The sequence below is a fragment of the Malaclemys terrapin genome, chromosome 2 (genome assembly GCF_027887155.1).
Source record: "Malaclemys terrapin pileata isolate rMalTer1 chromosome 2, rMalTer1.hap1, whole genome shotgun sequence".
In the NCBI taxonomy this organism is placed as follows: Eukaryota; Metazoa; Chordata; order Testudines; family Emydidae; genus Malaclemys; species Malaclemys terrapin.
The window spans coordinates 164,650,989-164,676,624 of NC_071506.1; the positions used below are offsets into that span (position 1 = coordinate 164,650,989).

The 25,636-nt window shown below is 42.1% G+C and overlaps 1 protein-coding gene across 1 annotated transcript in view; it reads left to right on the forward strand.

Moving 5' to 3' along the window:
- SLC6A19 (solute carrier family 6 member 19) overlaps positions 1 to 25,636 on the forward strand; it is a 64,708-nt gene that overhangs the window by 35,139 nt on the left and 3,933 nt on the right. Inside the window, exons 7-11 of the mRNA XM_054019518.1 lie at positions 4,866 to 4,994; positions 7,988 to 8,144; positions 9,847 to 10,051; positions 10,217 to 10,376; positions 24,739 to 24,901. Of these exons, the coding sequence (XP_053875493.1) occupies positions 4,866 to 4,994; positions 7,988 to 8,144; positions 9,847 to 10,051; positions 10,217 to 10,376; positions 24,739 to 24,901 (814 nt within the window). The remainder of the gene's footprint in view (positions 1 to 4,865; positions 4,995 to 7,987; positions 8,145 to 9,846; positions 10,052 to 10,216; positions 10,377 to 24,738; positions 24,902 to 25,636) is intronic.

Below are 25,636 nucleotides of genomic sequence, written 5' to 3' on the forward strand. Positions count from 1 at the left end.
TGTAAGAGTGGGGGATTGTTTTCCATGATAGGTTGTAGATCACTGATGATGTGCTGGAGAGATTTTATCCGAGGGCTGTACGTGATGGCCAGTGGTTAGGGTTACCATATTTCAGAAAGCAAAAAAAGAGGATGGGAGGAGCCCCACCCCTGTCCTGCCCTGGCCCCGCCCCATCCTGCCCTAGCCCCACCCCTGCCCCTCCCACTTCCCCCCCCCCGAACCCCCAACCCTCCCCCTGCTCCTTGTCCCCTGACTGCCCCCTCCTAGGACCCCTGCCCCTAACTGCCCCCCAGGACTCCACCCCCTACCTAAGCCTCCCTGCCTCTTGTCCCCTAACTGCCCCCTCCTAAGACCCCCCCAAATGCCCCCAGGACCCTACCCCCTACCTGTACCCTGACTGCCCAAAACCTTATCCACCCCCTCCAAAAAGCCCCTCCCCGAACTCCTGACCCCCCCGTCTCTTGACTGCCCCCTCCAGAACCTCCCTGCCCCTTCTCTGACCCCTTGGCCCCCTTGTTGTTGGCCTTCACCTAATGTCTCTGTGAGCTTGCTCAGGAACGGCCTGAGCTGTTCGTTCCGGCACGCTGGGCAGGAGGAGTGGGGGAGGAGCTCCAGACTGCTGGAGGCGATCTGCGAATGCAGGGAGGGAGGGAGTGATCTCTGCTGCAGTGAGGAGGAGGGGCTCTCTCTGGCTGTCGGAGCCCCATGTAAGTGGCACCATCCGGCCGGCTGCCCTGTTAGCCGCGCGTGCTCTGCATGGCGGGGGGAAGTCCGGACATTTATAAATTCCCCCCGGACGCTATTTTTAGCTCAAAAAGCCGGACATGTCCGGGGGAATCCGGACAAATGGTAACCCTACCAGTGGTGTATTTTCCTTGTTGGGCCTGTCCTGTAGTAGGTGACTACAATACCCACCTGGGGAAGTGAGGAAACAGTTTGACAGAGTTAGACGGGTACCCAGAAGTCACCTACTACAGAACAGGCCAAACAAGGAAAATAACAGAACCCCACTGGCCATCATGTACAGCTCCTGGCTAAAACCTCTCCAGTGCATCATCAATGATCAACACCTCCTCATCAATTATTGAGAGTGGACCACATCCACCTTGACTGAATTGGCCTTCAACACTGGTTCTCCACTTGTAAGGTAACTCCCTTCTCTTCATGTGCCAATATATATTTATGCCTGTATCTACAATTTTCACTCCATGAAACTGAAGAAGTGGGTTTTTTACCCACAAAAGCTTATGCCCAAATAATATCTGGTAGTCTTTAAAGTGCCACCAGACTCCTCGTTGTTTTTGTGGATACAGACTAACACGGCTACCCCTCTGATACATAGTGGACAATGTAATCATTTGATTTTTCAGAGTCCAGATAATGCATTTCTTCCTTCACTTCATTCAAGCAAAACTCCCTTTAACTTCACCAAGCTTTTTGTCTGAATAGACAAATTAAAGATTGCAGGATTTGGTCTCGAGAAATACATTACATCCCCTGAGAGATAAAATATATTATCAAGTCAATAGAAATTATGATAAATGGATGGAGTTGGGGTCTGAGTTATGCTAACCAGAAAGTTACAGGCACTTTGTAACCAAATATCAGTTGTGCCCATTTGCTATGGGATTCTCATTATACAAAATGTAATGTGTTTAATATAGGGGTAACTGGATGAAATATAGTGGCAGGTGAGACATAGAAGTTCACACTAGATAACTTAATCATAGAATCATAGAATATCAGAGTTGGAAGGGACCTCAAGAGGTCATCTAGTCCAACCCCCTGCTCAAAGCAGGACCAATTCCCAGCTAAATCATCCCAGCCAGGGCTTTGTCAAGCCGGGCCTTAAAAACCTCCAAGGAAGGAGACTCCACCACCTCCCTAGGTAACGCATTCCAGTGTTTCACCACCCTCCTAGTGAAATAGTTTTTCCTGATATCCAACCTAGACCTCCCCCACTGCAACTTGAGACCATTGCTCCTTGTTCTGTCATCTGCCACCACTGAGAACAGCCGAGCTCCATCCTCTTTGGAACCCCCCTTCAGGTAGTTGAAGGCTGCTATCAAATCCCCCCTCATTCTTCTCTTCTGGAGACTAAACAATCCCAGTTCTCTCAGCCTCTCCTCATAAGTCATGTGCTCCAGACCCCTAATCATTTTTGTTGCCCTCCGCTGGACTCTTTCCAATTTTTCCACATCCTTCTTGTAGTGTGGGGACCAAAACTGGACACAGTATTCCAGATGAGGCCTCACCAATGTCGAATAAAGGGGAACGATCACGTTCCTCGATCTGCTGGCAATGCCCCTACTTATACAGCCCAAAATGCCGTTAGCCTTCTTGGCAACAAGAGCACACTGTTGACTCATATCCAGCTTCTCGTCCACTGTGACCCCTAGGTCCTTTTCAGCAGAACTGCTACCTAGCCATTCGGTCCCTAGTCTGTAGCAGTGCATGGGATTCTTCCGTCCTAAGTGCAGGACTCTGCACTTGTCCTTGTTGAACCTCATCAGGTTTTTTTCTGCCCAATCCTCTAATTTGTCTAGGTCCCTCTGTATCCGATCCCTACCCTCTAGTGTATCTACCACGCCTCCTAGTTTAGTGTCATCTGCAAACTTGCTGAGAGTGCAGTCCACACCATCCTCCAGATCATTAATAAAGATATTAAACAAAACCGGCCCCAGGACCGACCCTTGGGGCACTCCACTTGAAACCGGCTGCCAACTAGACATGGAGCCATTGATCACTACCCGTTGAGCCCGACGATCTAGCCAGCTTTCTATCCACCTTACAGTCCATTCATCCAGCCCATACTTCTTTAACTTGGTGGCAAGAATACTGTGGGAGACAGTATCAAAAGCTTTGCTAAAGTCAAGAAATAACACATCCACTGCTTTCCCCTCATCCACAGAGCCAGTTATCTCATCATTAATAGTCTCTTCTGGCCTTAAACTCTATGAATGTATGTAATGTGTGTGTCACAGTTTCAGGGTACTGCATCTGTATCCACCCCTCCATGGTCCACACCAGGAGTGCCTAGTCAGGGTCTCAGGTCTCTAGCAGTTACCTGTCTCTAGTCAGGGATCCTTGTCCCACTCCCTTCTGATCAGGACATTTTAAGGTGGCTCAGCTCCCTATGATATCCCCAGCAAGCTAGTCTTCCTAACGACCAGTGCCTGTATGTTGTTTTCTCTCCAAGGGCTATGAACTGTGTACTGCCAGCAGTTACAGGTTACCTCACAGCTTTTTCTCAGCAAGAACATTTATTCTTAAAGTAAAAGCATACAGAGAAAATATAACAACAACAATAAACAGATTTAAACACACTAAACTTATTATGTTTTCTGGATGAGAAAGTAGTTCCTGAGTCAGTTTAAACACAGTCTTTTTATATTAAAAATCCCTTTTTTGGTCTCTTGGTCTCTGGGAAACCGAGTTTGAACCAGAATATGCAAGCCTCCCAGGGAGTGATACCTCTCTGGAGGTGTTTACAAAGTAATTCACTTTAATCACTCCCCACTGTTTTGGTTCATGGAGGATACCCCTCTTCCTTGGAGTTGCATATAATTTATGGCCCACCGTGATATGTAAACTTAATACAATATGGTCCCCAAAGATATTGCATAGGGTTGCAATATCTGTCACAGTGTATATGATGCATCTTGCCTTATTTGAGCACACTATTCTGGATGTGAATGCACAGAACTTCTCATTGTTTCATGATCGTTGTGAGTATCTCTCATCCAAGGTGAAGTTTTCAAATACAGGTGAAATACACCTCAAAAATGTAGGTGTGCTCTTTGTGCCAGAGATAGCTTCAATTTACACACGCAGATAACTGGCATTTGGGGCCCTCAGGGCCTCTAGGTGCAGAGCCCTCATGATTTTGGGGGATAGATACAAGTCAAGGGTAATTTTTTTAAAAAAAGTTTCTAGCCTTTTTCATTGTATAGAAAACCTTAAAACAAATATAAGCTATGCAAGAGTTCATGATTTGTAAGGGATAAAATATAAACTGGTCACTAGGGCTGACACTCTGTCACAGTGATTAGGAAAAGTCACATTATTCTATCCTTTCCCCTTCCCCCAACAAAACCATCTTGCAAGTGATACTCTTACATTCTATATTCTTATATTAACATAACACAAGAACTAGGGGTTACCAAATGAAATTAATGGGAAACAGGTTTAAAACAAATAAAAGGAAGTATTTCTTCACACAATGCACAGTGGAACTCTTTGCCAGAGAATGTTATGAAGTCCAAGACTGTAACAGGGTTCAAAAAAGAACTAGATAAGTTCATGTTGGATAGGTCCATTGATGGCTATTTGCCAGGATGGTGTCCCTAGCCTCTGTTTGCCAGAAGCTGGGAACAGGTGACACTTGATGATTATCTGTTCTGTTCTTTCCCTCTGGGGCAACTGGCATTGGCCGCTATCGGAAGACAGGATACTGGGCTAGGTGGAGCTTTGGTCTGACCCAGTATGGCCATTTTTATATTCTTATTCTAATTCATCCTCTAACACATTAATAATTTAGCTTAATTACAACTTTATTTCTTCAAGTATAACTTCTGCACGTGATTGATTAATTTTAACTGTATTGAAAATTTGATGTAGCTGTGTTATTCCTTCAATCTAATTAAAGACAAAAATGACTGAGCAATGTTAAAGTTTTTAATGATACAGTTTTTAATTAAGTTTATTTCAACTTAGTTAACAGATTTGTTTCTAAACTCTCAGAAAACTTTTTATATACATATAAATTAGTGTCCTGATCCTGTGATAATCCCAATAACCAATTTTTAATATTATATATATATACTGGCAAAAATTCATTGATGTTTCTGTCTTTTGCTTTACAGCAACAACTGTGAGAAAGATGCTGTGATTATCTCCATAATCAATGGTTTCACATCCATTTATGCAGCAACTGTCATATACTCCATCATTGGGTTCAGGGCAACAGAGAGATATGATGACTGTTTCGGCAGGTAAATTGTAATAAAACCTAATTACACAGACTTTTGTTTAGCATGAGTGGAAGCAGCCTGACTTTCCACACCATTAGTTCAGTTAGAATTATTCTGTTATTCATGTGAATAGCACTTGCTTGCACAAGGAGCCCTATGGACCAGTTACAGGATCTGGTCCCATATTGTTGACTGTAACTTAAAAAAAAATCATGATCATGTGCAAGATCAATAACTTTTGATCATCTGATTTTCTAAGATGTGTTTATTTAATTGTAAATGAAAAGTAAATAAAACAAAATGATGGTACCATAATGAGTGGCAGTTGTTTGACCTGTCCTCCTTTTCCACCTATAGGCACCCTATCCTTGGAAGGTTCTGAACAGTGATGTTTTAGAGAGTTAAAACCGTTCAGTCATTGATATTCCATTTTGTGAGACAATTTTGTCAATATAGTTCTTTTAGAAATAGCTATTAAGGAGGCAATTCCCATTGGCACAGAGGCAGATCAAATTGGCAAAATATCCACCACTACCCATGAATACTGAAATAACTATAGTTTTACATGTAATGAGACAATTTACCTCTAGCATAATCAGGCATAAACCACTGAATGCAGCAGAACTGTGTACGCTTACTAGGGCTGATCAAATATTTCAGTGAAAATATTTTTGCAGAAAATTGGGTTTTCCACCAAACCTTTTTGTGTGTGTGTGTATGTGAAAAGGAATTGTTTTCCACTGAATTTTCCAGTGATTTTTTTTTTGTCAAAAAACTAAATACCTGAAAACCAAAAATAAGTTAGCCAAAACCCAAGATATTTTGATTCAGATATCCTGCTGTGGTTTGTCATGAGAGTTGTAGTTTGGTTTCCTCATGTCCCCATTCTTCTGTATGAACTAGGCTCCTCAGCTGGACTATATCTCCCATGATGCACCAAAGCTGGGGACTCCCATGATGCAACCATTTCTCTTCACTGTGAGGTGAGACCATGCTGCATCACAGGAGATATAATCCATCCATAGAACCCAGGCTATAAAGGTGAATGGTAGCATGAGAAACCATAACTACTACTCTCATGAGGCCCTGGCATAATTTCTGAATTGTAGAATTTCAGTTTTTGATTTTTTGAAAGAAAATTTGAACTTTTCCATGGAAGATTTAGACAATTTTTCTTTTGAAGTCCACATCCAACTATCTCTAAAACTCACACCAGCAATGAATATGTCCCAACTATTTTGTGGAACCAGTTCTGCTGATATCTATTTATGAAAGTAATTTCTTTAATTGTAAAAATTAACATAATTTTGAATATATTTATATTCACTATTACCAGTAAGTATTTAAAAAGAGTAATTAAAATTCTTATTTGACCCAAAATGTATGCATAATAAATGCAAGAATAGCGGGTATACCCTATTATACACTTCTACATGACCCAAGTGGGAACAGGTGAGTAATTTTTGTTTGGTTTATTTGAGCAGGATTTAGAGAATTTTTCTTTATCATAATTTAGGGGCAGATTTTCAGCCCCAGGTCTCCAGATGTCTGTGTGCAGATTTGAGTATGCACATACCAGTACGAGTTCTTTGCAGGAGCAAACAATTGTATGTGCACTTTGGGGCACATCCTCAGCCAAGTAGCCAGACTGAGTAGTTGAGCTGGGCAATGATGCGATGTGTGTAGAAAAAAGGTGAGAATCATCTCCCCTCTCCCTGTCCCCTGTCTGCCCCCGGAACGCCTGCCCCTGACTGCCCCCCACTGCCCCATCCAACCCCCGCTCCTTTCTGACTGCCCCACCGGGACCCCTGCCCCCATTCAACCCCCTGTCTCGCCCCGACCGCCCAACCCCTATCCACACCTCTGCCCCCTGACCACCGCGTCAAACTCCCCTGCCCTCTATGCAATCCCCCCTGCTCCTTGCCCTCTTACCACGCTGCCTGGAGCTGCCGCCACCACCACGCAGCTCAGAGCACTGGGTTAGGCTGGGCTCTGCAGCTGCGCTGACCCAGGAGCTCACAGCCCTGCCACCCAGAGCATTGCGCTGGGGGAGGAGCGAGCGAGCTGAGGCTGCGGGGGAGAGGGGACAGCATGGGAGGGGCCAGGGGCGAGCCTCCCGGGCCAGGAGCTCGGGGGCTGGGCAGGACGGTTCCGCGGGCTGGATGTGGCTGGATGTAGTTTGCCCACCTCTGTCCTATGAGAAGTCATACATATGAAAAGAATCTGGGGGTTATAGTGGATCACAGACTGAATGAGAGTCAATAGTGTGATGCAAGTGTGAAGTATCATTTTGAAGTATATTAACAGGAATGTTGTGTGTAAGACATTGGAGGTAATTGTCTCACTCTACTCAATACTGGTGAGGCCACAGCTGGAGCACTGGGGCAGGATTTCCCTCAGCTCCCAAGGTGAGGAGAGAGAATTGGGCCAAGTTCCCCACTTCCAGTTCTGAGCACCACAATTTAGGAAAGATGTGGACAAATTGGAGGAGAGCAACAAAAATGATAAAGGTTTAGAAAACCTCAACTATGAGGAAAAGTCAAAAATACTGAGCATGTTTAGGCTTGAGAAAAGCAGAGTGAGAGGATACCTGAAAACAGTCTTCAACATGTTAAGGGATCTTACAAAGAGGATGGTGATCAGTATGTCTGTTCACATGGTCATCGTGCTGGTCAGGGCTTCTTCATTGAATCTGGACTACTCTTCCATCCTGACTACAGCTGTGCACTTGCCAGCTTCCTGGGTTGGCTTTCTACCCCTGGTTTCATCCTGATCTGACAGTGATGTCCTTGAAGCACTGTCAGTTGGAATTTGTACCTGCAAAACTCAGTGAGCTTCCTGGCTCTCAGTCCTGTACACAGACAACTAGACAAATATAACACCTTTCTTTATTGTGTCTTCTTTATGACAATGAGACATGGAATGAATGATAATTTATTTGATGATGAATATGAAATCTTAGGTTGGTTATATACAAACATTAATTTCCAATTATTTATATTTCACTTTTACAGAAATATTCTTACCCTGACAAATGCTTTCGATTTGCCTGAAGGTAATGTAACCCAGGAAAACTTTGAACAGATGCAGAAGTGGTGTAACATGACTGATCCAGTGACTTTTGTAGGCCTTAATTTTGAGACCTGTAACCTCGAAAGTTTCTTAACTGATGTAAGTTGACACTATAGATGGAATCTGTAGAATTACTACAGGGTGAGCTGGTAACAACCCTTATTTAAGTTTCTTAACACTTTCCATTATAAAGGATTCTTGCAACCTTTTCTATGAGATGCTTTTACATCTACTCCGTTTACAGCATGTTTTTGATATTTGGTAGAAGGAATGCCCTTGGACTAGGGCCCTTTGGCCCATGAAAATCCATTCAGCTTTTGCTGAGCTATAAAGTGCTAAACATTGACATTTCCCTCCTCTCACTTTCATTCCTCAGGAAACTTTTGGCAGCCAGCCAGAATAATAACTAAACCCACAAATATTCTAAGCCCAGGTTCACTGTACTGTCAACGTGGTGGCAGACAACACCACACTGGAAAAGCCTAGGAGCTGCCAGAGCAGCAATAGTGGGAGAAAAGAAAGAAAGGCTGGATTCCCAGCCTGGACCCAAAACATGGCCCATGTCTCCCTCTGGGGAACAATGTGGGCAGGATTTCCCTCAGCTCCCAAGGTGAAGAGAGGGAATTGGGCCAAGTTCCCCACTCCAACCAACCCCAGCCAACCCTGGACCCATCCAGCCCCACTCTGGGACAACAACCTTCTCCTGCTGCCAGCTAACCCTGTAATTCAGTTAGTTGCAGCCAGTGCTGCCATGCTAAAGGTATAGGTTTCAAACCCTGCTGATGATGGGTTGGTGGGAAGGGGTTGTTACAGTTGTATATAACAGAATTTTATTTTTACCTTTCTCTTTTAGAAAAGTTAGGAAAATACATATGAAAAAAACTACTTTGAGGTAACTATTTAGGTTGCAAAAGACAAGCACTCAAAAATTAGGGAATGTCAGATTTACAGTTCCCTGGACATCTTAATTTAGACCCTTTGTGTATATGCATTAGGATACTGTCTTTAATTACATGATCACATACTATATTTTTGACAGGATTTTCACATACTATATTTTCCTTATTCAGTGCACAGGATGGATGCACAAATTGGGGAAATCAAGATTGCTCTTGCATTTGTAAATCTGGTATTTTCAAGCTTTTGAGTGCTAGACTTTGCAAACTAAATAACATTTAACATATATTAAAAAACTGTGGATATTTTAAAAAGTTTGTATTTGGGTTTATTGCCCATGAAAATAGGAGTGGTTTCAGAGCATAACTCAAACTGTCTTACTGAATTGCAATGTGTAAACTGCACTTCTAGTTATAGTGATGCTCTGTTTAGGATTGATGTTGTTCTATGAAAACGTGAGTTCACAAAAAGAGTATCTCTAAAGACTGCCTCCATCTAAATAAGCTTGTTGGGCTTGTTATAATCTGATATAATGCCTCCATCTGCACAGTGGCTTATTACCGAAGTCCTTTTCGACCACAACTCCCAGTGATTTCAGTGAGCATTCTATTCATGGCACAATTGTGGGACAGTGATAAGGAGGAAACTATAGGGAAAAAATTGGTTACATAGTTTGATTATATTTTATGTTATTGTCCATTCCGGAAGCATTATCTCAGTAATATACTTTATATATGTTATAGTAAATATAATGCAGAATTAGGGTTGATTTATGAAAATAAATAGAAAAGTATAACTATAGTACAGTATAATTCATTACCATCTACGGTATACACGAAGTATTTTTAAATGCTAAATAGTGTCAGTGCTCCTAAGTTTTGAGTCTGCTGTCATTTCTCTACAGGGAGTTGAAGGAACTGGCTTGGCTTTTATAGTTTTCACTGAAGCCATCACCAAAATGCCTGTCTCACCTTTGTGGTCCATTCTCTTCTTTATCATGCTGTTCTGCTTAGGCTTGTCATCTATGTTTGGAAACATGGAAGGTGTTCTTGTACCTTTGCAAGATCTTAATATCGTACCCAAAAAATGGCCTAAGGAACTTGTTACAGGTAGGTATTGTATGGCTCTTCAGTATCTCTTATCTTTCAAGAAATTTGGAATTGTCTTCAGTCTTAAAATTAGTTAGAAGTGAACAGTTAAGTATCTGACATTTCTTACTAGTTTTTATGCTTTACTCTATGCCTAAAATATTTGACTTTTCTCTTTATTTACAGGTTTGATTTGTGCAGGGTCTTATTTGCTTGCCTTTATTTTTGTGCTGAATTCTGGTAACTACTGGCTGGCACTATTTGACAGTTTTGCCGGATCCATTCCCTTGCTGATAATTGCTTTTTGCGAGATGTTTTCAGTCGTCTACATTTATGGGATAGACAGGTATGAAATAAACATAGGCTTAAGTGTTGTAGAAACTATGCAGGAATGAATGAAGACCATAGCTGCCATCTTACTATACCCCAGTGCATGTCTGCTCTCTAATGGAATTCACAGGAATTACACAAACATAATTTAACCTTTGTAATATAATGTTTTTTAAAAAACTCTCTCAATGAACAGAGAAAAATATCTGTTAAGATTTAGTGTTCTTGATTTATACTGTAGATTAAGGTACTCAGCTTTTCTGCCAACAGGTAATAGTAATCTGTAATTGATAACTGACTACACACCTAAAACAAAAACTAAATAATTTTCAGAAGGGTTGCAAGTGAATAATATACTTAGCAAGTGTTCAAGAGTAGAGTAAACTGCTAAACCATCAGTGGAAATATACCTGTATTTTATAGCATTGATTCATTGTAAATACACTTAGACTTCTTTACTTCTTAACTTTCTGATTTAGTTAATTATTTCTGGTAATAAAATGAGACGATAGCAGCGATTGAGGTGTCAGAAGATGATGGTCCTGGAGCAAATTGATAATTTATAAAGCAGTAAGTCACCAGGCCTAGCTGCATATTCAAGACTTCTTCTTTGAACAGCGTCCCTATGGGTGCTCCACTGTAGGTTTATCTGTGCCCCGAGCCTCTAATCAGAGATTTTAGGTAGCAGTGTCCATTCGGCCCGCACATGCGCTCTCCCTCACCCGTTGTTTGCCTTGAGCCTATCTAGTGCTGCGCATGTGAATCGTCCCCAGTTCCTTCTCAACCGCCTTTGGCCTCAAACGGAGCGAGAAGTTGACTCTTCCTTCTCTGCATCATTAGATTAAGTAGTAGTTATTTTTAGTCTTTTTGTTGTCTTTAATAGTTTCTGTTTACCCTGTTGGGATTTTTTAAAAAGAACTTTTTTAAAGGTCCCCCTCCCCTTTCTGGGGGGATCGCCCCCACAGGGGCATATAATAGTCTAGACTTTTTGTTTTTCTCAGTTACAAAAAATGAACATTTACCAGAGATGCAAAAAGAAGAGTTTCAGGCCATTTCCAAAGAGGACCAGTTAGTAGCCAGAACTGCGCTACAGATGGCATTGGACGCAGTAGATATAACAGCCCACTCAGTCTCCACAGCAGTGGTAATGAGATGGGCATCCTGATTACAGCTTTCCAAGTTGCCCAAAAAAGTACAGCCAATGGTTGAGAACCTCCCGTTCAAAGGCCCCAAGCTCTTCGCTGATAAGACTGACACCTCTCGTCATACGCTGAAGGATTCCCAGGCCACGCTATGATCTCTGGGAATCTATACTGCTGGACAAAAGAGAAAATATGGCTCTCAACCACAGCACAGTTCATGACCACCTCAGTACCCACCATCACAGCTCTCTTACGAGCCACAATGTAAAAGATCTAGGGTACAAAAATGGAAGCAATTAGCCCCCCAGTCCATGACCTCCCAGCCCTCCTTCCCTAAGCACCTTTGACGGGTTTGTCACGGTCTCAAACAGCTGTTCCTTGGAACATCAACTGCCATCTATGCACCTGTCACGGCTCTTCGGAAGTCACCTGACCATCTTTCTCAGCGGTTGGCAGAATATCACCTCCGACAGATGGATCTTGAAGATTATTTTGAATTGTTATGCCATTCAATTCGCATCCCTCCCCCATAGCCATCCTCCTTCCCTGTCCCTTTTTAGGGACTCTTCTCATGAGAACCTACTTTTCCAGAAAACAGATCATATGTTATGTTTAGGGACCAGAGAATCAGTCCTGATGCAACTCAGAGGCAAGGGGTTTTACTCACATTATTTCCTGATCCCCAAGATGAAGGGAGGTTGGAGGCCCATTCTAGATCTAAGGGCATTAAACAGATATGTGCACAGCTATAGAGCAAGGAGATTGGTTTCTAGCCTTGGACCTATAAGATGCCTACTTCCACATCTCGATACAACTGTCACACAGGAAGTTCCTATGGTTCACCTTTGGCCAGAACCATTATTAATACAGGGTGCTCCCATTCGGCTTCTCATCTGCACCCAGGGTATTCTCCAAGGTTCTCTCTGTCATAGCAGCACACCTGCAAACATTAGGCATTGTTATATACCCATACCTTGATGACTGCCTCCTCAGGGCTCCCTCATTTAAGGATGCCATACAAGCCACTCAAACGACCATGCACACATTTTCGAACTGGGCCTACAGCTCAACACCCAGAAATCAGCACTCACCCAAGTACAGTGACTGGAGTTTATTGGTGCTGAACTTGACACAGTACAAGTGAGAGCATTCCTCCTGCTATACAGGTTCACCACCCTCACAAGTCTCATCGAGACAGTCCAGGCCAGTCCACAAACATCGGCCAGGAATTGTCTACAGCTGCTTGGTCATATGGCAGCGTGCACCTTCATCACGCCACATGCTTGGTTGTTCGTGAGGTGTCTGCAGATGTGGCTCAGATCTGTCTATTCCCCAAACAAGGACAGACTAAGCAAACCACTATCATTGCACTGTAAAGCACTCCCTGGACTAGTGGAAAGACCCATCCAATGTCCGATCAGGTATTCCGTTCGTACAACCATCACCGACTCTGATGAAGGATGCCTCTCTAATAGGCTGGGAGCATTAAGGGTTGTCAGGAATGCCTGTGCACACTTTCTCCCATTCATCAAGAACATCCATACAAATGTCATGATAGACAATATGACCTGTATGTTTTACATAAATCGCCAGGGAGGCTTCGGATCTCACTCCCTCTGTACAGAAGCACTCAAACTTTGGAATTGGTGCAACCATCACAACATGCTCATCTAAGCCATCTACCTACCAGGCATACAGAACATGACAGCCAACAGTCTCAGTCAGAACTTTTCACATGACCACGAATGGGAACTAAATTCAGAGGTGCTTCATGACCTTTTGGGGAACCCTGACTATAGAGCTGTTCACTACTTACTGGAACAAGAAATGTCCTCGCTACAACTCCAAGACAGGCCTGTGGAAACAGTCTCTGGGCGATGCCCTCATTCTCCCATTCCCCACCTTTTATACACCTTTCCCCCATTTTCTTTACTATCCAAGGTCCTGTTGACAATACAATGAGACAAAGCAAGGGTTATTTTGATTGCCCCCTCCTGGCCTCGGTAAGATTGGTTCCCTTACCTGGCATAGATGGCAGTATGCCCTGTGATCTGTCTTCGGCCCATTTTCAAAATGACTTTCTCAAAACTACAGACTGATCCTTTACCCCAACTTGTGGATCTTCCGCCTCTAGGCTTGAATCCTTCTTGGTTCCAATACTTAGGTAGTATGCTCTGACAAGGTGTTTCTACACAGCCAAAATCGACCACTCAGCATACTTACCTGCAAAAATGGAAACAATTACAAATTTGGTGTCTTTCTAAGTACATAGACCTGACATCATCCTCCCTCCCTCTGATTTTAGACTACATTTTAGACCTCAAAAAATCAGAACTGTCTCTCAGCTCCCTTAAAGTACATCTAGCACTCATAATGGCCTTCCACTATCAAGTAGATGGATATTCAGGGTTCACTCACCCACTGACACATAAGGGCATTGGAAACCTGTTCCTGCAGGTGAGACCACCCACTCCAACCTTGGATCTTAATCTAGTTCTCAGAGCCTTGACTAGCCTCCCTTTAACCCCATGATGACTTACTCTCTTTCACACCTGTCAATGAAGACAGCATTTCTGGTTGCCATCACCTCAGCTAGGCGCATAGGAGAAATAGCAGCCCTGATGGCACACCGGCCATTCACAGTCTTTTTTAAAGAAAAAGTAACATTTATGCCACATCACAAGTTTCTCCCTAAAAAGTAGCTTCTGTTTTTCATATGAATCAAAAATCCATCTTCCTGTTTTTTCCCAAAACCTCATCATGATAACAGGGAAGCGATTCTGCATATGCTAGATGTTAGAAAAATGCTAGCATTCTACTTGGACAGGACTAAGGACTTTAGGAAGTCTCCTAAAATCTTTTGTTCATGGAAAGGTAGCCTTTTATTTTATTTAAAGTGAATTTTGTAATGTGGTATTACACCACCATGGGTTCAGCTCTGGCAGATACAGTTTCAAGCTTAACAGAGTGAAAGTCACCTCTGTTACTTGCTTCAGAGTTAGAGTCTCTATCAACACATAAAGACGAAGGGTAGTGTGACCATACATACAATCACCAGTGCAAAGTCGAATCTATTTTACATGTTTGATTAAAGTTACAATTAGGATAGGATCATAGGAATCATAGGATATCAGGTTTGGAAGGGACCTCAGGAGGTCATCTAGTCCAACCCCCTGCTCAAAGCAAGCCCAATTCCCAACTAAATCATCCCAGCAAGGGCTTTGTCAAGCCTGACCTTAAAAACCTCTAAGGAAGGAGATTCCACCACCTCCCGAGGTAACCCATTCCAGTGCTTCCTCACCCTCCTAGTGAAAAAGTTTTTCCTAATATCCAACCAAAAGTTTTTCCTAATATCCAACCTAAACCTCCCCAACAAATTAAAGTTATGATTACCCAAGCATACAGAAATTTTATACAGACCTATGCACAAATTACAAATATAGTTATACTCACATCCTTAACAATCAGGGACCAGCAAACCAAGCAGGTGCTTGGGGCGGCCAATGGAAAGGGGCAGCACGTCCGGGTCTTTGGTGGCAATTCGGCGGCTGATCCCTCAGTCACCAAATTGCCGCCAAAGAATGAAGCGGTGTGGTAGAGCTGCTGCCGAAGTGCCGCCAATTGCGGCTTTATGTTTTTTTTCTTCCTTTTTTTTGCTTTGCCGCTTGGGGCGGCAAAGAAGCTGGAGCCAGCCCTGTTAACAATAGTGTTAGGGTCTGATGGGTCTCTCAAGGCTTGATCATCAATAGAGGGATGGTTCCTGCTGGAGTCTCCCATAGGGAGCTCAATTTTCCCATTCTGGGCATCCCCTTTTTATAATGTGACATTATAGCATTCTGCACATGTCCATAAAAGTGTCAACCCCCTTTTCTCTTATTGGTCTGTGTCTCCTGGAAACTTAAGGGACCCCCAGTTTTCTATAATGTTCCTTTATTCTCACTAGCACACATCTGAGACAGATACACCTTTACAGTATTTTTATGATCTAATATTAATCTTATGGATAATTTTGCGCAATATTACCCCTTGGCACTTCTTTGCCCATAATCTTAGGGTTATTTCTCGGTCATTAGCTTAAGTCATCGTTTCTTGTCTCCAAGGCCTAAAATAGCTAAGTTAAAGTCTTGCAGGCCTCAGCCTACAGGTTGTTTCAGCTTGTCTTACTCATGTCTAATACTTGGTTCCAGTGTTCCCTCTAATTTTTCCCACACATGGGCCACAGCAGTTCTGTCCGCAGTCTGGGTCGCCAGCGATGGTCCGCTGCTTCGGGCTCCCCAGGGAAGCCCAAAGCGGCAGACTGTCCCTCACCAGTGGTCTGCAGGAATGGCAGCAGACGTGGGCTCCTTTTCGTCTGCCTCTCCACCCTGGGCAGGCAGCCAGTGGCTCCTGCCTGCTGGTGAGGCAGAGAGAGGAGCGGGGGGAGGGAGGTTAAGAGGGGCCCATAGAAGCGCGGGGCAGGGTCCAGAGAGGAGTCCAGTGAAGTGGAGTGTCAGGCTGGGCTGCAGGGCCCCTGCTGAGTGTGGCCCCAGTGCCATTATATGCCCAGTACTGTCAGGGCCGGGAGGGGCACAGCAGCAGGTATGGGGCTGGTGGGGAGGCATCTCTCCCCACCGCAGCCCTGAACGCCTGCGCAGCGCTTAATAGGCTGCTGTGCGGCCATGCAGATTAGAGGGAATTTAGCTTGGTTCTGATAAATACTGATCGATCTTATACTTTTATAATCCTATAAATTAATTCTAAATAACATACAATGAATATATGTAATAATACATATTGATTAATCTTAACATCACACAGTAAATGGATAATAAACTAAAATCATTGGCTACAGAAAGATCCAAAGGTTCCACAATATCGGCTCAAAGATTTCCAAATGGGTCTCCAGTTACAATACTCACTGTGCCAGGGGCTCAACCTCTTGCCTCCATCCGGACTCTGCATGCACTCCACTAGGTCAATTTCGCAGGGCCAGGTAGACAGGCAAAATTGCAGAGTCTCAATGCATAGATGAGATGATGGTGTACGGAGGAGGGGTTTAGATTTATTAGGAACTGGGGACATTTTTGGGAAAGGGGAGCCAATGCAGGAAGGATGGGCTCCACCTAAACCAAAATGGAACCAGACTGCTGGCACTTAAAATTTAAAAGGTCATAGAGCAGTTTTTAAACTAAGGGCTGGGGGAAAGCCGACAGGTACAGAGGACCCCGTAGTTTGAACAGAGACATACCTTAGGGCAGAATCTATTCATGGAGATTCTCTATGTCCTAATAAGGAGGAGAGGATGGAAGATGATAAAATACAGTTAGGATCTGATGAGAAACAGTCAAATGAAAAAAGTCCCATTCAATTACATCATGTAATTTCAAACAGCTAAAAAGTGACAAGTTTTTAAAGTGCGTATATACCAGTGGCAGAAGTTTAAATAATAAGATGGGTGAACTAGAGTGCCTCATATTAAATGAGGATATTGATATAATAGGCATTAAAGAAACTTGGTTGAATGACGATAATTTCAATGGGACACAGTAATACTAAGGTACAAAATATATCGGCAGGACAGAACAGATCGTGTCGGTGGGGCAGTGGCAATATATGTGAAAGAAATCGTAGAATCAAATGAAGTAAAAATCTTAAATGAACCAAACTGTACCATAGAATCTCTATGGATAGTCATTCCTTGCTCTAATAATAAGAATATAGCAGTAGGGATATATTACCGACCACCTGACCAGGATGGAGATAGTAATTGTGAAATGCTCAGGGAGATTAGAGAGGCTATTAAAATAAAAAGCTCAATAATAATGGGGGATTTCAACTATCCCTATATTGACTGGGTACATGTCACCTCAGGACGGGATGTAGAGATAAAGTTCCTTGACATCTTAAATGACTGCTTCTTGGAGCAGTTAGCCCTGAAACGCACAAGAGGAGAGGCAATTCTTGATTTAGTCCTAAGTGGAGCACAGGGTCTGGTCCAAGAGGTGAATATAGCTGGACCCCTTGGTAATAGTGACCATAATATAATTAAATTTAACATCCCTGTGGCGGGGAAAACACCACAGCAACCCAACACTGTAACATTTAATTTCAGAAAGGGGAACTACACAAAAATGAGGAGATTATTGAAACAGAAATTAAAAGGTACAATGCCAAAAGTGAAATCCCTGCAAGCTGCACGGAAACTTTTTAAAGACACCATAATAGAGGCTTAACTTAAATGTATACCCCAAATTTAAAAACATAATGAGAGAACCAAAAGAGTGCCACCGTGGCTAAACAACAAAGTAAAAGAAGCAGCAAGAGGCAAAAAGGCATCCTTTAAAAAGTGGAAGTTAAATCCTAGTGAGGAAAATAGAAAGGAGCATAAACTCTGGCAAATGAGGTGTAAAAATAAAATTAGGAAGGTTAAAAATGAATTTGAAGAACAGCTAGCCAAAGACTCAAAAAGTAATGACAATTTCCCCCCTTCCCCCCAGACCATCAGAAGCAGGAAGCCTGCTAAACAACCAGTGCGGCTACTAATTAATTAAGATGCTAAAGGAGCACTCAAGGAAGATAAGGCCATTGCAGAGAAATTAAATGAATTCTTGGTGGGGGGAGAGGTCCGTCAGCAGAGCAAAAAAACAAAACAAAAACAAACACCAGTGCTGCTGGCAGAGAGAAATATCGGGACAAACACTTAAATATCGGGACGGTACAATTAGGGTGACCAGATGTCCCAATTTTATAGGAACAGTCCTGATTTTGGGGGCTTTTTCTTATATAGGCACCTATTACCCCCCACCTCCTGTCCTGATTTTTCACACTTGCTGTCTGGTCATCCTAATTACAATATTCTCCGTCTTATTGTCTATCCCATCCCACTCCTTATGCATCTTAAAATCTTATTTGCTTTTTCGATTGCAGATGCACATTGATGAGCAGAGCTGTCCACAGTAATGCCAGGGTACCCAGGGTACCTTTCCTGAGTACATACAGTTAATTTGTAAGGTGTATGGAGGGAAAAATGTAAACAACTCAATCTGTATTTGTTGACACTGAATTTAATTTGCCATCATGTTGATCATTCACCTAGTTTGTTTAACATAAGAACAGCCATACTGGGTCAGACCAAAGGTCCATCTAGCCCAGTATCCTGTCTTCACTGCCAGGTGCTCCAGAGGGAATAAACAGGTAATCATCAAGTGATCCATTCCCTGTTGCTCATTCCCAGCTTCTGGCAACAGAGGCTAGGGACACCATTCCTGCCCATCCTGGCTAATAGCCATTGATGGACCTATTCTTCATGAACTTATCTGGTTCTTTTTTGAACCCGGTTATAGTCTTGGCCTTCACAACATCCTCTGGCAAAGAGTTCCACAGGTTGACTATGCGTTGTGTGAAGAAATACTTCCTTTTTTTGTTTTAAACCTGCTGCCTATTCATTTCACTTGGTGACCCCTGGTTCTTGTGTTATGAGAAGGAGTAAATAACATTTCCTTATTTACTTTCTCCACACCAGTCATGATTTTATAGACCTCTATTACATCCCCCCTTAGTCGTCTCTTTTACAAGCTGAAAAGTCCCAGTCTTATTAATCCCTCCTCATATGGAAGCCATTCCATACCCCTAATCATTTTTGTTGCCCTTTTCTGAACCTTTTCCAATTCCAATATATCTTTTTTGAGATGGGGCGACCACATCTGCACACAGTATTGAAAATGTGGGCGTACCATGGATTTATATAGCAGCAATATGATATTTTGTCCTATTATCTATCCCTTTCTTAATGATACCCAACATTCTGTTCACTTTTTTGACTGCTGCTGCACATTGAGTGGATGTCTCAGAGAACTATCCACAATGACTCCAAGATATCTTTCTTGAATGGTAACAGCTTATTTAGACCCCATCATTTTATAGGTATAGCTCAGATTATGTTTTCCAATGTGCATTACTTTACATTTATCAACATTGAATTTCATTTGCCATATTGCTGCCCAGTCACCCAGTTTTGTGAAAACCTTTTGTAGCTCTTTGCAGTCTGCCTGGGACTTAACTATTTTGAGTAGTTTTGTATCATCTGCAAATTTTGCCACCTCACTATTTACCCCTTTTTTTTCCAGATCATTTATGAATATATTGAATAGGACTGGCCCCCCAGTACAGATTCCTGGAGGATACCACTATTTACTTCTCGCCATTCTGAAAACTGACCATTTATTCCTACCCTTTGTTTCCTATCTTTTAACCAATCCATGAGATGACCTTCCCTCATATCCCATGACAGCTTACTTTGCTAAAGAGTCTTTGGTGAGGGACCTTGTCAAAGGCTTTCTGAAAATCTAAGCACCCTATATCCACGATCTCCCTTGTCCACATGCTTGTTGACCCCTTCAAAGAATTCTAGCAGATTGTAAAGGGAAATCATGCCTCACCAAAAACCATGTTGACTGTTCCCCAACAAATGATGTTCATCTATATGTCTGACAATTTTGTTCTTTACTATAGTTTCAACCACTTTGTCCAGTACTGAAGTCAGGCTTACCGGCCTGTAATTGCCAGGATCACCTCTGGAGCCCCTTTTTAAAAATTGGCTTCACATTAGCTATCCTCCAGTCATTTGGTACAGAATGATTTAAATGATTTAAATGACAGGTTAAAGATTACAGTTAGTAGTTCTACAATTTCACATTTGAGTTCCTTCAGAACTCTTAGGTAAATACCCTCTGATCCTGGTGACATATTACTGTTTAGTTTATCAATTTGTTCCCAAACCTCCAATGACACCTCAATTGGGGACAGTTCCTCAGAAAGAATTGTATTACCTCATCTGTAATATTGTGTGGAAGTACTGGTCACACCATCTGAAAAAGGAGAGAGTTCGAGCAAGAGTAAAAAGGATGATTCAGGAGCATAGAAAAATTCTCATGTGAAGAGCTATTGAAAAAGATAAAGGATTTAGGATTAGGATGTGGGGACATGAAAAAAGTATATGAAATAATGGATGTTATAGAGAAGTGAGATCAAGAGCTTCTATTCTCCTTTTCTCACAACACATGACAAAGGAACATTTGATGCAGTTAAAGGTGACAAATTCAAAACTGATTAAAGAAATACTTTTCACATGATGTGTAATTAGACTGTGGAATTCATTGCCACAGGAAGTTATTCAGGCTAAGAATTTAGCAATATTCAAAAAGGGATTGGACATTTACATTTGTAACAAGAATAAGCAAAATTATAGTTAATGATAAAATTTTAGGAAAGGATATAAAATGTCATGCTTTAGGGCATATGCCATTCTCTAAAGACCAGGATGAGGCCTAATAATGGGGCAGATTATCCCACATTCTTACACCATCCTCTGAGGCATCAAGTGCTGGCTACGGCTGGAGACAAGATACTGGACTAGATGGACCTCAGGTCTGACCCAGTGTGGCAATTCCTATGTTCCTAACTGTGAAAGACAGTAGTAGAATCTTTAGGTTTTAAAAAAAGATTTCTACACAGTAGCCATTCCTGAATAGTGTACAGTTTATTCCTGCATGTTTTGCAGAATCTGCCAGTGCCTGCTGTGCAGTGCTTAAGTGACATTGTACTGATTTGGGCAGTTCTAAATATTGAAAACAAACTGCACAAGCTAAATGTGATATGGAAGCTTTTACTCTTGTGGGCAACAGGCTGTGCAATTCTTCCAGTAACTTTGTGTCAGGGTCCTTTCATCCCTTATTCCCTGTTTTTTCTCAGCTACTGCTGGCCCAGCTTCCTGGGCCACTGTGGAGGCCACTATATCTCACCACTAATTTTGCTGGTGACACCACTTAATTCTCAGTGGCTCCCCAGCATCTCCCAGCACCATAATGTGGCTGCACAGCTACCTACCTGCTGGACTACTCTCCAATGCACAGCCTTAGTGAGACAGTTGCATTACACAAGCCTTTTCTTTATGAATCCCTTCCTTGCTGACTGGCTGTTCAATACTAACTCTCTTCAGAACATTTTTCCCAGAATGTCTTTCTGGAGCTGGCCCTTTAAATTTGATAGAGCCAAGCAAGTGGAGCCTAAAAGTGGCCATTTTCCTACTAGCTGCTTCTTGGTGCATCTCCCCTTCTCCCATCCTATAAGCATTAATAGCTTCTGTTTATGATGTGTTTTCCCCCAGTTTTTTCTTTCTAACGCCGGAAAAGAGGGCACACTTCACATACTTCCCCAATCAAGAAGGAACCTGTTGCCTCAGTTTTAGGTTCCTTTTCCATCCCACACAGAGACATTAAGTCCACATTTTAATGTTCACTTCTGTTGCTGGTGTATTAATTTGTACCCATAAGGGTGGAGTGTTAAACACCATCTAGTAATTTGGGCATTTTATCTTTCATGTTGACCATCCAGATTACCAAATGGTCAATCAATAATAAAAATTCTCATCCTAAAAGGCAGTAATATAACCCCTCATAGCCCATTTGATAGGTAACTAGATTATGGCCACAAAGGACTATTATGATCATCTAATCAGACTTCCTACATAACACAGGCAATGGAATTTCACCAAGTGATTTCTGCATCAAATCCATAACTTCTGGTTGAGCTACAGCATGTTTTTTAGGAAGACATCCAGTCTTGATTTAAAGACTTCAAGTAACTAAGAATCCACCACATACCAATACAAGTTGTTCCGATTGTAAATTGCCATCATTTTTAAAAATATGTACCTTATTTCTAATCTGAATTCATCTAGCTTTGGCTTCCAGCCATAGGATCTTGTGCTTTTGTCTGTCAGCAGTCAGAAGATTTTCATAGATGCATAACTTCCAAGGCCAGAAGAGACCACTGTAATCATGTATAATACAGACCATAGAACTTCCCCAAATTATTCCTTTTTGAACCAGAGCATATCTTTTTTTAAAAATTCACCCTTGATTTAAAAACTGCCAGTGATCGTGAATCTACCATGAACCTTGGTACATTGTTCCAATGACTAATTATCCTCACTATTAAAAATGTATGCCTTATTTGCAATCTGAATTTGTCTAGTTGAATTTGTCTAGACTGTGATCAAGTCATCTCTTAATCTCCTCTTGGATACACTAAATAGCTTAGTTTCTTTAATGTCTCACTGAGAGGCAAGTTTTCCAACCTCAAAGCATTTCTGTAACTCTTCTGCACACTTTCTAATTTGTCAACTGCTTTTGACATCAGAATTGGTCATGGTATTCCAGCAATGGTGTCAGTAATGCTGTATAAAGTAGCAATAACAATTCCCTACTTCCACTTGATATTGTCCTACTTATACATCCAAGGATTGCATTTGATCTTTGCCACCACATTAGCAGTGGGAGCTCATGTTCAGTTGGTTATCCACGAGGACCCTAAGTCCCTTTCAGAATCACTGCTTTCCAAAATATAATCCACCAACCTGTAAGGGTGAGCTGCATTCTTGGTATTAACTTATTTGGGTCAACTGCCATGCACTTCTAGTGCTAGTGGGGAGTAAGGGAGGGAGGAGATACTCTTTTTCTTAGGGGGTTGTTTCACAATAGTATCTAAGGTAAATTACCCCAGGTAAATTATCATAATATAGCATACAGTGGTCCCTAGTGAACTTCATGGAATCACCTTCTTTTTTCCTTTCCCTGGAAATAGGAAGCTCTACTTCGAGTAATTTTTCTTTTTAGATCTCAAAACACTTTACAATGGAAGATAAACATCATTATCCCCATTTTTCAGATTTGGAAACGGGGTCATAGAGAGGTAAAGGCCAACTTTTTCAAAAGTGGCTTCTGATTTTGGACTTGATTTTCAGAAGTGCTAATCACCCACACAAATCCAGTTGAACTCAATGTGTGCTGTAAGTATTCAGCACTCTAAAAAAACAGGCCTAAGGAGTCCCAGAATGCCTCAAATATTGCTATGGATATTAAGAGAAAAAATAATATATCCCATCAAAACTGAAAGTGTTTGCAAATAGAAACCCTTACTTCAATTTAGGCACATCCCCTGCCTTGATACTGTGTTTTTAAGCCTTAGCAGCTTTACAATGGCAGCTGGGGCTCTGTCCCACTCACATAAAAGGAGAAAATAAAATATATGTGATAGTTTATCTTCATCCTGATCAAAGGCGCTGACTCTGAGGCTGGAGCATCCACAGAAAAAATAGGGGTGCTCTGCACCCACCAGCCCCCCGCCGATCAGCTGTTCAGTGGGCCTTGACGATCAGCTCCTCCCCTTCCCCTAGTGCCTCCCACCTGCTGCTGATCAGCTGCTGGGGGGTTGGGGAGGAGCAGGGGCAGGAAGAAGAAGAGTGAGGGCAGGGTGCGTTTGGGGACGGGGTGCAGTGGGGCAGGAAGAGGTGGGACGGGGCAAAGCTTTGAGGAGGGGACAGAGTGGGGGTGGGAAGAGGCAGAGCAAGAACGGGGCCTTGGGGGAAGGGGATGGAACACCTCTTGGGAAAGCTGAAAGTGGGCACCTGTAATCCTGATTCTGTGCACCATTCACAGCTGTTAAGGCAACTCAATAGCTCAATCAGATCCACCCCCAAGCGATCTACTGGACAGTCACAAAAGAGGACTGAAGGACACTTTCAAAAATGGCTATAATTAAGTAGCATGTGTGTGGTTAAGACAAGTCAAAGTACTCTACTTAACACTCTGAAATACAGTTGCTATGACTATCTAAGTGAACCTTATACATAAAAGCCACATTTAAAAATGCCTTCAATTTGCCTTCTCTCCTTTCAGTAATAAATGATATTACACTTTAAAAGAAACAGTTCTGAGGTGCAAACAGAAAAACCTTGAGAAGTTTTACAATACATCAGAGGGAAACTCAACTTACACTCAATCATCCTATGGATGAAATCAATTCACACCTATTCTTACTTTTTGAAGGCACCATGCCATAACTTGATCTTTTTGATCTTTTTTGCTTTTCTTGATAATTACAAGCAGCGTGAAATCAGAAGCAGTCACACAATTATTGAAACAATGCATGTTTTTAAGAGTATTTTTCCTGGCATGCTTTTGGGAAATTTGATTTAAACTTGTAGGATAATTATGTTGATATTTGCCTGAATTAGAAAAATATTTCTAAATCTTGTTTTTACCAATTTATATTTTACTGTGGCATTGAAAAGTTCTGAGAAGTACAATTAGGGCATTTTAGTTTGTCATTTGTGCATGTGATTGGACAGTCTCTGAATATGCTTTGTAAACCACTGCAGTGGAGTGAATTTCCTGAACTTGCTACCTTTGCTTTTAGGTTTAACAAGGATATTGAGTTCATGATTGGACACAAACCCAACATTTTCTGGCAGGCCACATGGAGAGTCATCAGTCCTCTCATTATGTTAGTTATCTTCTTCTTTTACTTTGTGGTGAAAGTCAATGAAGAACTGCTCTATATCATTTGGGATCCTAATTATGTAAGTACATAATGTCAAAACACATATCTTGAATTTTTTTATGTATTCTTCCTTTTTTTCTGTGCCTGTACTAATTACATCCATCTTCCCCACGTTGCCTGTTCAACAGTGTTCTCATGAATATTCTACTACAATGCATAAAATGGAATATAAAAAATTAAATGTTAGATCGTAGATAAATGAACTTGCTATTCTAAATTCAGCCACAAATGAATAGGAATTGCTAGATGATGATGTCTTAGTAAGGATCCTACTGAGAGACAGGATCACAGGATGAAGGCTGTGAACTTAGTCTTTTATAGAGTAGGGATTGCATAACAGTTTGAAATGTAGAGAGCTGTCACTGTTAACAAAAGACTAGTTGGTCAGATTCTGAACCCATTTATATCCATGAAAATCCATAAGAGCTGCAATGTGGTTGTGATGGGTTTTCCCAGGGTGCAACCTGGAACTGGTGTACCGCTGAGCTTACTAACTGGCTTACTAACCTGGGCTCCCTCTCCCACTGTGATATTGTGACAAGCTGCAAACCTCTCCGGGTACAGCACTTACACAGATAGCCAAGGGTAAGGACACACCCAGCAGAGTTACATGAATGCTTCTACCACCCACTCATGAACTAACAATAGGGAGGCCCCAGCCAATTCCTCACAGCTCCCCAGTCTTGCACTGCTGAGCTGTACTGTCTGGCCCTGGTCAGAAACCTGGACAGTGTAAATTTATAACTCAGTCCGC